At 41.3% G+C, this 13,841-nt stretch overlaps 1 protein-coding gene across 1 annotated transcript in view; it reads left to right on the top strand.

Moving 5' to 3' along the window:
- The window catches only part of HAO1 (hydroxyacid oxidase 1), a 49,122-nt gene that overhangs the window by 14,565 nt on the left and 20,716 nt on the right, over nucleotides 1-13,841 (top strand). The window contains exon 3 of the mRNA XM_044262392.1: nucleotides 8,436-8,691. Within this exon, the coding sequence (XP_044118327.1) occupies nucleotides 8,436-8,691 (256 nt within the window). The remainder of the gene's footprint in view (nucleotides 1-8,435; nucleotides 8,692-13,841) is intronic.

Below are 13,841 nucleotides of genomic sequence, written 5' to 3'. Positions count from 1 at the left end.
TATATACACATACACATATATTAAAGGATTATGGACCTTCTTTGTATATATGCATAGATAAATATAAAGATGGGCCATTTATATCCAGAAAAATTTCCAAAAAAATGGTAGATTCAGTGTTGAAATCATTTTGCGCTAAAACCAACTTCATCAATCAAAAACAACTAGTAAAAAATTAGGCTCTTACTACATTGAAGACCAGCACTGAATGGTACAATTTCTAGTATCTCACACCAGAATTTAAGCTCCTGGGGCAATTTTCTGGAGAGTATGAGATTGCTCCTTCTCCAGTGATTAGTGTGCCTGATGACATTAAAGCATGACAACAAGAAGTCAGAGACTCCCTGGTGTGTCCTGACACCCAGACTGTTACACTTTGCGAGGCTGATTGAGGTCAAGGGCGAGCTTGATCTTCCTCGAACCCGTCATAATAGGCATCTGACTCTGGTGTGGTCTCCATACTATCTGCCAGTTATGCCAGGACCTGACAACTTAATAAGATGACAGAATAATAACCTGGGGATCATTACAGTAAAACTGATGTTTAATTCTAACCCAGAGTTCTGTCCCAGAAACAAAGCAGAAGCAAGAAAGGGAGGACACAGATGTCACGAGGACTGTTTCTTGCAGCTCTTTCCATACAATCAAAAACAGCTCTCCAAGGGAGTGGCTGTGTGATCCCTCAAGGTTAAACTGCTCCTGATTCAGACAATGGGCCATCCTGAAAGCACTGGAAAGATGAACTCCAGTTTCCTTGCCTTTCTTGGCAGTGTTGAGATTGCTTCGGTTCTCTAAATCATAAATTAAGATTTGTTTGACCACATCTAAGTATTTCACACAAAATTATAGTAGAAATTTCACATTATTTTTCCAAGTAATCGCAAGAGTAATTTTAGAGGCACAGACAATAACATTCACTGCCTCTTTCGTAAGCCTGTGAATGGCAGTTCCTGTGCGAAGAAAGGATGACACAGCCGGTGGATGTTAGAGAGCCTGTTCATGCAAACACCCTAGTGGGTCAGATGCTGAGTTTTGAACCACACAACTACTTGGTACTTTGTCATTGCATATTTTCCCCATTGCACAATGACTTCCTGTGCAGAGGACAGAATGCATTTTCTCCACAAAATTTTCAGCACAGCTGTCCTGGTGACTAAGTTTTGCAGGAGCTTTGTAAACAAATGCACCTAAAAATAACTTTAGATGCTTTCATCATTTACCCCTTTTTCCTTTAAACACACAATTTTGGAAATTTAACTCACCTTTCCTATAAAAGAGAACTATTTTCAAAGAAATAATCTGGGCTCCACGTACCACATTGCTTAATCGTTCTGCTCTAATCTGGGAATATGATTTGATCTACACGAATTAATGCTTCAAATAATAGACATTTTACTTCCACTGATAAGCCACGAGTTTTTATTTTCCTCTGTTGTGGTGGTGGTGGTAGCTGTGGATGAGTATCATTCCTAGGTGTATGATCCTTCCCCCTCTTGTCAAGCCTGGCATGATAAACTTCAGTTTTATTTGGTGATACATCTCCTTTATATGTGTGAGAATGTTGGGCTGGACGTTAAAACATTTGGAAGCAGTAAATCACGCTGCCTCAGCCTTGAGAAACTTCTGTCTCATCTTCTGCCATTTTACTTTTATTTTGTTGTTTATTTTTGCTTCTAACTTAAACTCTAGGAAGCTGGGCAAATTCTAGATAAGCAAGGTTGTAAAACACATCTGTTAATGGTGAAATGTGCCTAGGGGCTGGCTGTTACGATAATGTGATTTAATTCCTTGACTTTAAAACTAGCAAGGGATGATGCATGAGAAAATGTGGCACATTTACCACACCCTCCTCGGAGGGACACCAGTGCAGAGGACAGACAGATGCAACGGCAGGAGGCGGCTGGCACTGGCAAGCTGGGAGCCAGTCACTCCTGACCCTGCCATTCCTGGTCAGTTTCCTCTAAGGTCCTGGTTTTAGAGTTCAAGAACTTGGGCAAGCAGGCTGAGTGTCCCCTACAGTTTAAGTTCACAGTCGTTTTGTGTCTTCTCTCCCGTACATCCAGACTACCTAGATCAGAAATAAATGTTTCCATTAAGACTTGATGGAAAATGAGACGCTGCCAACATCTAGAGGCGTGATGGCCTTTCTTAGTGATTTCTTAGCGGATTCTGCCCATTCCTGCTGTTTCGCAAAGCTACTGACCTGTTCTAGCCTAGCTGAATCATTGTACACTGGAGGTCAGGATTTTGTATCGACTGCAGAGGTGGTTGCATTTATATCTAAGATGACTTGATGTCAACCTCAGTGGTTGATAACAGTTTCCATAGCATACAAAATTGAGTTAACTCTACTGAATGGCAGTTTGGGGAGGCAGAACTTGTAGACCCTACCTAGACCATGTGATTTAACACTAATAAAAAACTTTGTTGTGGGTGCATCCCAGGATACTTTTGATTCTGTTAAACAGAATGCACCAGTATTTTCCATACTAGCCCATAGTCCATTCTGGGGTGTGTGGGAGGGACAGTATTGAGGGTAATAGTAAACAATAATATTAAACTCGTTTATTTCTGTATTATTATACTCACAGTTTTATTGCAAATAAAGTAGAGAAACAACAACAACAAAAAAAAGTAGTGAGAATTTTAAAATTTTTCTCCCAGGTATTATTGTTGATGGTTGACTAAGCAAATGTTGACAGCCCCTCAGATCTTCTCTGCAGACCCTCCTTGGAAATCTGCAGACAGATAAGGGGTAGAAGTAGGAGGTAGGGAAAGGCACGTTTTGGTTGCACCTCTTAGATATTTGCTGTTGTCTTCTCCCTGGCTTTTCAAAAGAATGTATACCCAGGGAATGCAGGAATTATCTCCTTTGATATTCTTTTCCTGTATCAGCCCTCTGACAGAGTTCCTTGGCCTGGAGAAGATTCCTCTCCGTTTTGAGAGCTTTCCTGCTTAAGGTAGTGAGCATTTGATGCTATCTCTACAAAGAGGAATGGGTGTCTTGATCAAAACCAATGCAGGGAATAGCTGGGTATAGAGAAGATTATGAAGAATGATAAGAAATCCGGGTCCTTGGCAAAATTCTGAATTTATAAGACTATCTAGAACTTCTTCTTCCAAATGGTGTTAGGCATTTTCCAACTTACCTCTTTACAATTACATGGTTTCAGAGTTTACACGGAAAATGTTCACAAACCTTGCCTCAGTGGACTGTCCAGCTAGGAAATGGACAAGAGAGCAGCTGTGGTTATAGATGTTTTGCAGATAAAATGTGCCTCATAGATGACAAGGCTGGGACAGTAGCTCAGACCTTCTGACTCTCAATCCATTATATCGGGTTATCTTTTCAAGGATGTATATTATCACCTGTTATCATTTCTAGGGCTTTAATGTCCACAACCTTACTTGTGTCTCTTTCAGTGATATGTGTGTACATGTATCTCATCTGCATTTTTTATAGCGATGGCATAATGTATGACTGGTGTCCCTAAATAAAGAAGAAAAAAAAGTCTGAATACATCTAGAACATTAAAAGTTTAAGAATTTTGTTTTTAAGATTATTTATTTATTTATTTAAGAGAGTCCAGAGGGAAAGGAAGCAGCAGACTCCCCACTGAGCTGGGAGCCCAATGCCAGGGCTTGATCCCAGGACCCTGAGATCAACACCTGAGCTGAAGGCAGACACAAAACTGACTGGGCAGCCAGGGCATCTCTTAGGTGTTTATTTTTGAAAATATAGTTTAGGGATGATAAAAGAGGGAGGGAGTGAAAATAAGGAAATAGAGTTGTGGGATGTCCTAGGGTATCAGTGTTTACTTGATGGTGCTGGATACTTTATCTCTAGAATAAGCTGATTATAATGAAAGCCAAGATTTTTAGAATTTGATTGATGTTAGGGGCAAGAAACTGGGCCTTGTCTTCACTACCTCAGATGGGATCCCCCTTTTGCTAAGAGTTGTGAAAAGTCAGCACGCACCAGAGTCTTAGCGTTACACCATGCAAGTAGACCACTGTCCCTTTAAAATGAAATCTGACAGTTGCTGCTTTTGAGAGTTGGAGGTCAGTTTGATTGTGAAAAAGGAATAGGGAGAGAAAAGGGACTTCAGAAGCATTTGTGCTTTCAAGCACTAGACTAGGATGACTGTACTTAGAATTTCTTAACAAAGTCTAACTATGCCAAGTCATTTATAAAATTAAAATCTTGCAATTTTTGTCCCCAAAAGAGTAATGTGAGCTAGATGGGTATTCTGTTTATTTCTCAGGCAAAAATGACATTTGAAATATTTAGCGATCATTTCAACAAAGAACTGAACCAATTAGAAGAGATGATCAGAGGCTCATTTCTAGTGTTCTAACAGCATCCTGAATGCCACCCCACCCCCTCAGCTCTGTCAGGCATTAACTTTCAAATTCCTGGCCTGGGCAGGGATTCCTTGAGGAGAGAAAGAAGTGATGCCACATTGAAGGGACTTAAGAAGGATGGTCATTTACTTCAGAGCTATGGCTATTTACCGATTGGAATGGAAGTGTTTCAGTATTTTAACAGACAAATTTTGATCATCTCTCTGAATGATTCTTATAAAATCCCAGCGTCCCTCATCTCATTCTGACAGAAAGCTGTGTTAAAAATCATGACTGTAATTCCTCAATAATTTGCCTTCCTTACAGCACATAATCACAAGTGAAGGGGATCACAGATCCAAGGAGCCTCAAGCCTTCCCGTTCTCTCCTGGAAATAATATCTTAGCCTCAACTCAGACTATGTCAGATAGACTCTGATATGCTCCTTCCATCCAGGAGACTCTCTTGGAGTAAATTCGTTAGATCACCAAGCATTTATTAAATGCCTACAACTGGTGGCATTGGTAACTCAGACTTTTGAAGGTCTTTGACTCAAATTTTCAGCCCCATATGATTTAATCATTAAAAAATAAACCTTGAGCACCAATAACATGAGCAACCATTAGTACCAGAGCCAGGAGATTCAGGAAGTAGAGGCCATAAGCTGGCCTTGATTTTCTCTGGACATGCCTACCCAGGGGAAGTGGGAAAAATGATTGTGAAGGTTGATACCTCCTGCAAGAATGATAGCTTAAGGATTTTAGTGGTCTTTGTGGAGTGTCTGTAGGTGTTTCTCTTGATTACAAGGAGATCCTTATTTATTTATTTTGACAGAAAGAGAGAGATCACAAGTAGACAGAGAGGCAGGCAGAGGGGAGGGGGAAGCAGTCTCTCTGCCAAGCAGGGAGCCCTATGCAAGTCTCTATCCCAGGACTCTGAGATCATGATCTGAGCTGAAGGCAGAGGCTTAACCCACTGAGCCACCCAGGTGCCCCACAAGATCTTTTTGAGCATTTTTGATCCTTCTTGACAGAACAGCTGTTCATCTACATGGTGTATAAGCTACAGAAGGTGTCCTAACATTTGGTGGTCCTCTTGGCTGAACCCCTTTGTGTAGCCACACCCTGTATGGGTGATACGTAGCAGGTCCTACAAATTGGTTTGCCTTCCCAGAGTTATTGGTATAATGGCATCCTTGAGGGATGTGGCAAACCTACTACCTTTGGGTGTCATGGCCCTGAAGGACTGAGGAGTGCATTTATCTATGCTTGATACCAGGGAGTCTGGTGGGCCTCTGAACATTCCAGAAAGATTACTTGCCTTGGACGAGTGGTCAGGCATGCTGGGTTTTCATTCCACTCAGCTCCATCTCTGTGGGAACTTACGTCACATCCTCTTCAGGACATGTTTTCTTTATGATAAGTTGATGGTTAGGGGATCCTGACCCAATCAGTGTTCCCTGGTGTTCCTTCCAAACAGTAGTAGATGACCTGGAGTTATTGTCCCTGTTTTAAGTCTTAATGAAAATCGGGCAATGGTCTAGATGTTCATATGTGTTATTATTGAATAAAATATTATTTAATAAAAATTTATTATTTAATAAAATAAATAAAATTGTTTAATAAAATTTAATTTGGTTTTTTTTATTTTTTAAAATATTATTTTATTTTATTTTATTTATTTGAGAATGAGAGAGAGCATAAACAGGGAGCAGGGTCAGAGGGAGAGGGAGAAGCAGTGTCTCTGCTGAGCAGGGAGCCCAATGCAGGACTCGGTCCCAGGACCTTGGGACCATGACCAGAACCAAAGGCAAATGCCCAACCAACTGAGCCACCCAGTGTCCCAAAATGCAGGTTTTTAGACATGATTTTGCAACTCATGAATCTCTTGAGAGAATTCTCAAAGGCCCACTCAGAGGGGACAGATTAGTGATCCCTGGACAAGATCATCTCTGGTTTGTGTCTTCTTTATCTGAACTGTCACCTGAACAACAGGGATATTTTCTAATATATCTTAAAAGGCATTGGTGAGGGGCGCCTGGGTGGCTCAGTGGGTTAGGCCACTGCCTTCGGCTCAGGTCATGATCTCAGGGTCCTGGGATCGAGTCCCGTGTCGGGTTCTCTGCTCAGTGGGGAGCCTGTTTCCCTCTCTCTCTCTCTGCCTGCCTCTCTGCCTATTTGTGATCTCTCTCTGTCAAATAAATAAATAAAATCTTAAAAAAAAAAGGCATAGGTGAAGTCGCATTTATCAAAAACAAATCCATTTTATTACCATGTGAACTTAGAAATTTACTATCAAGTGAAACCACTACTATTGAAATTTTAAATCATGGTACGGGGACTGGCTGCATCAGTCCCCCCCAGAAACTGGGTGGAAAGGCAAATTCTCAGGGTGCATCTCAGACCCACTGAATCAGAAATTCTGGGGGGATGTTTGCACACTGTGTTTTCACAAGTGCTCCTGGCTTAGTCCCCTAAAGCCTGAGAAGCATGGAAGTATCATAGCTTCTCAATGTAGTGTCTTGAACAGTACATCACTGTATTCTCAGCATCACCCAGTGAGGGTCACTTGGGCAACTGGTTTTAATTCCATTTGATATATGTCAGGCACACAGCTAAGTTGAATGACTCAGGGTCATATAATCCGTTTTATATATTTATTATTGTCTCTTGCCATATTTGGTATTTGGCATATAAACATTGTATCAGTTCCTCCTCCATTAAAGCTGACCCCAATTTTACTGCCTTTCACCTATTTTTAGTGAAAAGCCTATCACCCTTGTTCTTTCAAGTTCTCTAAGACATTCGGGTAGGTGACTCTATCAAATTAATTGTTTTTCACTTTCACTGTGCTCATTTTTTGGTATCTTGCACAAAAAGTCCCCCACAGTGAGGACACTGCTGTCTATTTGGAATGTTTAGCATATGTATTTTATAAAATTTTAAAATGCAACAGAAATGATAGAATGCACCTGGAACAGAATTTTTAAAGATAAAATTTTAAACGTTAAAAAGGAAGAAAAAAATCAAACTCACTGTAATTCTCTGACTAATCATTAGCAATCAGTTTGTTTAGGTTTATATACCAAGCATCACTGTTGTACAAATGTGGAATTATGCTGGAGGTGTCATTTGGTAGACTTTGGTTTTTTTAAATAGATCTTGAAAATCTTTCTGTGTCCACCAATAATATTATTCTTTTATAACTGTAATAGTCGGAAACAGAGTATGTACGTGTACGGAGAAAGAGAGAGAGAGAGAGGAGAGGGTGGGGGGATTGATTGGGGAAGTGGTTCATGCAGGGACTGGCAAGTCCTAAATCTAAAGAGTAGGGGCACCTGGGTGGCTCAGTCGGTTGGGCGTCTGCCTTCAGCTCCGGTCATGACCCCAGGATCCTGGGATCAAATCCCCGCATCACTTCTCCCTCTGTCTGCCACTCCCTCTGCTTGTGCTCTCTCCCCTTCTCTTTATCTGACAAATCCACAAATTAAATCTTTTAAAAAAAAAAATCTAAAGGATAAGCTGGCAGGTTGGAGACCTAGGGAAGAGCTGATGTGGTTTGAGTCTGAAGGGAATCTGCTTACCAATCCTCAGGGAAGACCCTCAGTTGGTTGAATGAGTCCTATTCACATTACAAAGAGCAATCTGCTTTACTCAAAACCTACTTATTTAGATGTTAATCTATTTTCTAGAATACCTTCAGAGCAACAACCTGTGTATTCCAGCAAATTTTGGGAACCATCGCCTAGCCAAATTGATGCACAAAATTAACGATCACAAAAGTAATACCTTTAATGGGTGTGTTTCTTTCATTTTATATATGAATTACAGTGTATGCAATCCCCTAAATCTGGAGATTCAGGTTGTTCCAATTTTTTCATACTTACACACAGCATGTCTTCATCTATTTGGCTCATTTTTGTATCCCAGATCAATGCAGAGTGTAGAAGGAATGTGTATTTCCAACTTTTTAAAGAATTGACTTCTTATTGCCTAATTGCCCTTGTAGATATCTCTGCCCCTTGAATTACAACCTGAAGGCTTTGGAGTGGGGAAAATGCCAGGCTTGTCTTCATCTTCTTTCTTCCACAGCCTGCAGGTCACTGGGAACTGGAATGATGCTGAGTTCCTGGTCCACCTCCTCAATTGAAGAAGTGGCAGATGCTAGTCCTGAGGCCCTTCGCTGGCTGCAACTTTACATCTACAAGGACCGGGAGGTCACCAAGCAGCTAGTGCAGCGGGCGGAGCGGAAGGGCTACAAGGCCATATTTTTGACGGTGGACACTCCTTACCTGGGGAACCGCTTTGACGATGTGCGTAATAGGTTTAAGCTGCCACCTCAACTCAGGTAACTATGGGTCTCTGATCACCTGGGCCCCTGAGCTGGTCTTCTAATTCTCTTCCCTCTTGTCATGTACCAGCTCCAAAGGGATTTTCCCCCCAGTTTCCACATGGGTGACATGGGGAATTAGACCTTCACAAAACATTGGTCCGGAAGTATGGCTGGCAGGGATCTTGTTGAGGAATGATAGGCTCTGGGTTCTAGAGGTAAGTGCATTTCTTTGCCTATTGAAATCAAAGAGCCACCTGTTCGTTTTATTTTTAATTGTATTTGGAACAACCATGTCTAGGAAGACTTAAAAAAACTAAAAGAATGGAGATTTAAAAAAGCCACATATTTGATCCCCTATCTCCTACTCCTTTTAGCAATATTCCGCTTTCACCATGGTTCATCCATGAGTCAGAATTCATTCATTCACTCATTTACTCACTTATCTTGGTGTATCTAATAATGCAAAATGGAACTGTGATGGTTTTGTCAGGTCATTCAGCCTGTACATTAACAAGGAATTGTCCTTTTTCCTGTAATATTTTAAGACTAGAATTATCTTGTGTCAAAACTAGGAACTCATGGGGGTGCCTGCGTGGCTCAGTTGGTTGAGCAGCTGCCTTTGGCTCAGGCCATGGTTCCAGGGTCCTGGGATCGAGCCCCACGTTGGGCTTCCTGTTCAGCAGAGAGCCTGCTTCTCTCTCTCCCTCTACCTGCTGCTCTGCTTACTTGTGCTCTCGATCTCTCTGTCAAATAAATAAATAAAATCTTAAAAAACAAAAAAAACTAGGAACTCATGGAGTTTACTGAGAAAGACCTTCACTTCCCTATTTTTTTCGCCTCTGTTTTTGTCTTCCCCCAGGTCCCCTCAAAAAAAAAAAACAAAACAAAAACCCTTTTGAGTTTTTTCATATCAGTATTTGACTAATAACTTTCAGGGATAAAACTATTTGAATAAGAGTCAAGATCTTAGGTTTAATGAAGGACATTCTGATCATGGGATTTCAAAGCATCCATCAGAATGTGTGAAATGATAAAGGTTACCTTCCTTGGATCCTGGATCTCATTTTACAAAGGGCCATTGCTTACTCTGTCTATATAAAAAAAGATCCAAAAGATTTCAAAATCAAATCAGCATTCCATAGAAGGGAAAGAAGGTGGTTAGAAGGTAGGAATTCCACAGATATTATAGAATGACATATATTTCAACCACCGCATAAGTCCATATACAGTCTTATCTGAGTATCATAGATTGACGATATGCTCTGTGGTATATACACCTGTTTGAGTATAAACTATTGTGCATGAAATCTTGCCCTTGAACCATATATAAATTAGCCGTGTGAGGCTATCTCTGGGATACTTTCAGGCGGGTTTTGGATATTATTTGTGTATATGGTACCTTTAGTAACCCAATGACAAAAGAGAAAGCACTCTCCTTGATAGAGCTGTCAATCACCCCGTTCCATGATCCCAGACACTGGGTTACCCAAACACCCCCGTCTTTCTCAGAGAAGAGGAGCATAAACAAAAGTCCTGACATATTCCTACTTCTTGCCAAATTCACCAGAACTAGATGGCTTCAAATTTCCCTGATATGAAATCTGTATTCACCTTATTTCTCTACTTTGGTAACTTACTTATTAAACTTCCTAAAATAATTAGTTTCTCACTATTCACACTTCTGACAGGAAACATTCCTCATGATTTCCTCTTTGGAAATTTGAAAGAGAATTTGCTGTTCCTTTTCCTCCTCCTCTCCCTACTACGGCTACTGACAACAACAATAACAAAGAATATAGTAGGGTTTTTTTTTTTTTTTTTTTTTTTTTTTGCAGCTGAAAAAGCACTTTCTTGTTCTGGATAACAAAACGTGTTTCACGGTGGTATCTACTCAGACAGGGGAGATGACACGGTTGTTAATGAATTCTAGCTCATATCACTTGCTTCTCCGGTGCCAGGTCACTCAGTCAGGAGCTGGAAGGTTGGTCTGCTTTTTCCCCCTTTTCCTTTGCTCCTGGGCTCCAGCCCAGATGACGAGAAGGACCATGAGACAAAGACCCTTTTCAGCTGTCGATGTGCTCAAGAGTGGCCATGACTCCCCAGCTTGTCACATCTCCCATCTGAAGATGATCAAATAATGAGCAAACATCCAGGTTACGGGGAACACAGGAAACACCCCACAGCCGGGTGCCCTGGGCCCCTGGAGTGCACAGTGGCCTTGTTTGTCCTTGTGGGCTTCAGGGCAGGCCAGTGCCCTCTGGTCCCCTCCTCAGCAGCCCATATTCAGCAGCCAAGGGCAGAGAGCTCTAATGGGAGACCCAGGCTTCCGCTTGAGGCCACATACAACCAAAAAGCTCATGCGTTACAGCCTGATATGAAATCAGGTTTTTTTCCGCAACTGACCTGACTCATAGAAGGTGAAGCCGGGCTTTTCAGAAGTGAGGTTTGGCAGGCGGGAGAGGCAGGAAATCCAGAGAAGAATGAGTCTGTGAAGCCGTGGCTCCTTCCAGCCCTAGCTACTTCCTCTGCCTGGAAGGAGGGGGGCAGGGGAGGGGGGGCGAAGTGGGGGAGGGTCCCGACTCTCAGCGTCCGGGACCAGCCAGAGTTCAGGAGTTCGGTAGTGTCTGCTTGGTCTATATGCAAAACACATGTATGTGTGCATTATGAATGGCACAGAGGTTCCTGCAACTGAGGGGGAGTAAGGGGAATTCTCATCTGCTCTTGCAAGAAGCAAGGAATGAGGGTGGTTCCCGAGACTGATTTTCTCAGACTTTGAGGGAAGGGCCTTTTTCCTCTCTCTCTACCCCAGGGAGATGGTTCATTTACCCTGGGTAAAGACTTGGGTCCTTTGTGGAGTACCAGGGCAGCTGAAAGGGGAAAAAAGACATTTCCAGTCATTGACTAAGATCAAGGTAAATCACGACACCTGCCCTTTCAGTGATCAGCCTGCCTATAGCACTATAAGCTCTGAAATGATTCATATTAATCATGACAGCCAGAACAGATCATGCAGAAAAAGATAGGATGGACATTGTCTTCCCACGGTTCTGGTGATGAAAGTGGCCTGTGGGGCTTTCCATGAACAGGACCCCATTACCTCTCTGCCCTTTCCACCTGGCACCCTCACTTCCATCCACTCTTCCCAGCTGCATGGGCTGCCCTATTGTCCTTTCAACAGGCCAGGCTTGCTGGTGTCTGAGAGCCTCAGAACTGACTCCTCCCTCTGCCTTTCATTCCTTTCCTCCAATGCATGCACAACTGACTTCCTCCCTTCCTTTACGCTTTGCCATCAAGGATGGATCTACGTGTCTTTCTAAGGGGAAACCAATATAAAAATGAGTGGTAGAGATCAGAATAGAGATACAATATGGGTGGGGACCCTGGGCAAGGGCTGCGGGGAGAGAAAGGTTTGTGAAGGAGAACTGGGTACATGGGCCAACAGCCTCTAAATTGTTTGGTTTAGGAAAACATTCACAATATAACTGTGTTAAACAAAATAGTGACCTCCCAAAGACATTTAGGTCCTAATCCCTGGAACCGATGAATATGTTATTTTACATGGCAAAACTGGCTTTGTGTGTGATTAAGTTAAGGGCCTTGAGATGGGAAGATTGTCCTGGATTATCCCAGTAGGCTTAATGTAATTAAAAGGGTCCTTAGACAAGAGAAGCAGGAGTGTCAAGAGCCAGAGGAGATATGATGATGGAAGCAGAAGTTGGAGGGATATTATCAGGAGTCAGGGCATGTAGGTCTCTACAAGCTGGAAAAGGCAAGGAAATGGATTTTCCCCTAGAGCCTATGGAAGGAAAAAGAGTTTCAACACCTTGAGCTTAATCCAGGGAGATACATTTCGTACTTTTGACCTCCAGAACTGTAGTATAATAAATCTGTGTCACTTTAAAGCCCTCATCTGTGTCATTTTAAAGGTTGTGGTCATTTGTTATAGTGGAAACAGGAAACAAATAAAGTCACAATGTTCCACTAATTTCCTTTACAAGGTAGCTTCTCAATGAGAGCTGGTCTGATTATGATATTTAAACTTTCAAGTTCAGCCTCTACCAGTTCACATCCTCCTGTTCTGTTCTAGTTTTTTTCTTTATTTTATATAACCCTTACGTTCTAACATGTTCCATAAGTTATTTATATTTATTGTTTATTTTCTGTCTCCCCCTGCTAGAATGTCAACCCTAGCTGGGCAGGTTATTTTTTTTATTGTTTTGCCTACCGGTATATCCTAACAATCCAAAACACCGGTGCATAGTAGGTGCTCAAGAAGTAATGTTGAATCAATCGATAAAAATGTACCAGATCATGTGAAATTTACCCAATAAAACATGACTGCTAAAACATTAATCAAGATTTTAAGCTCAAACTTAAAATCCATGCCCTGGCCATTTCTTCTAATAGTCCAGCACATTGAGGAAGAAATTAGCAGGGCTATGTGCTCAATATAAGTGTTTTCTAATCAGCATTAAAGACTAGTGGCCCATGTACCAATTTCTGTATGTATTATGAATCTATCTCTCATATTGTGTTGATGTCATGGGCTCTACTGGTTAATGTTTTATATTTTCTTTCACATTATGGAGACACATAGCTTTGTCTTTAATGTCTTCTCATCCATACTTAGAGCAAATTATATATATTTGTCAATAATATCATTAGAGTTACTATTCGTTATTCAATGATGTTTCACTTTCTTTAGTAGTTGTTACTATTCTTATGAGGCTAACTTGACTAAAAGTTAAAATAATTTCTATATAGATTAAAAAGTATATTTGGGAGCCATTCAGGGCACAATGAGTCCCTTACAAAGCCAGTTCTTTTCCTTGCCTTTAGGTCATTAAACAGCTCAGGATTTGGAGCATTAAGTTCCAAGTCATTGTGTTATTATTTTGATGTTGCTCTTTTCCTTCCCCAAGAAATGGAATACTTCGGTTATCAACAGCTACTTTACGTGTTTTTTGTGTAGGTGTCATAATTCGCATAAAAATAGTATTCATGGAGGTTTCCTTCAGAAGCCCTGGTAAAACACTCCATCATGGGTCTCTGTCAAGATATCTGAAAACTTTCTCTTGGTTTCTGGCTTTGAACGACGTTTTAGAGTAACAACAAGGCTTCATTGTGCACTGAAATTTCTGTAAGGCAACATTCATTCAAGTGTT

This window comes from Neovison vison, chromosome 8 (assembly GCF_020171115.1).
Source record: "Neovison vison isolate M4711 chromosome 8, ASM_NN_V1, whole genome shotgun sequence".
In the NCBI taxonomy this organism is placed as follows: domain Eukaryota; kingdom Metazoa; phylum Chordata; class Mammalia; order Carnivora; family Mustelidae; genus Neogale; species Neogale vison.
Note: the sequence above shows the minus strand (reverse complement) of the source record. Positions and strands in the feature narration are given on the sequence as shown.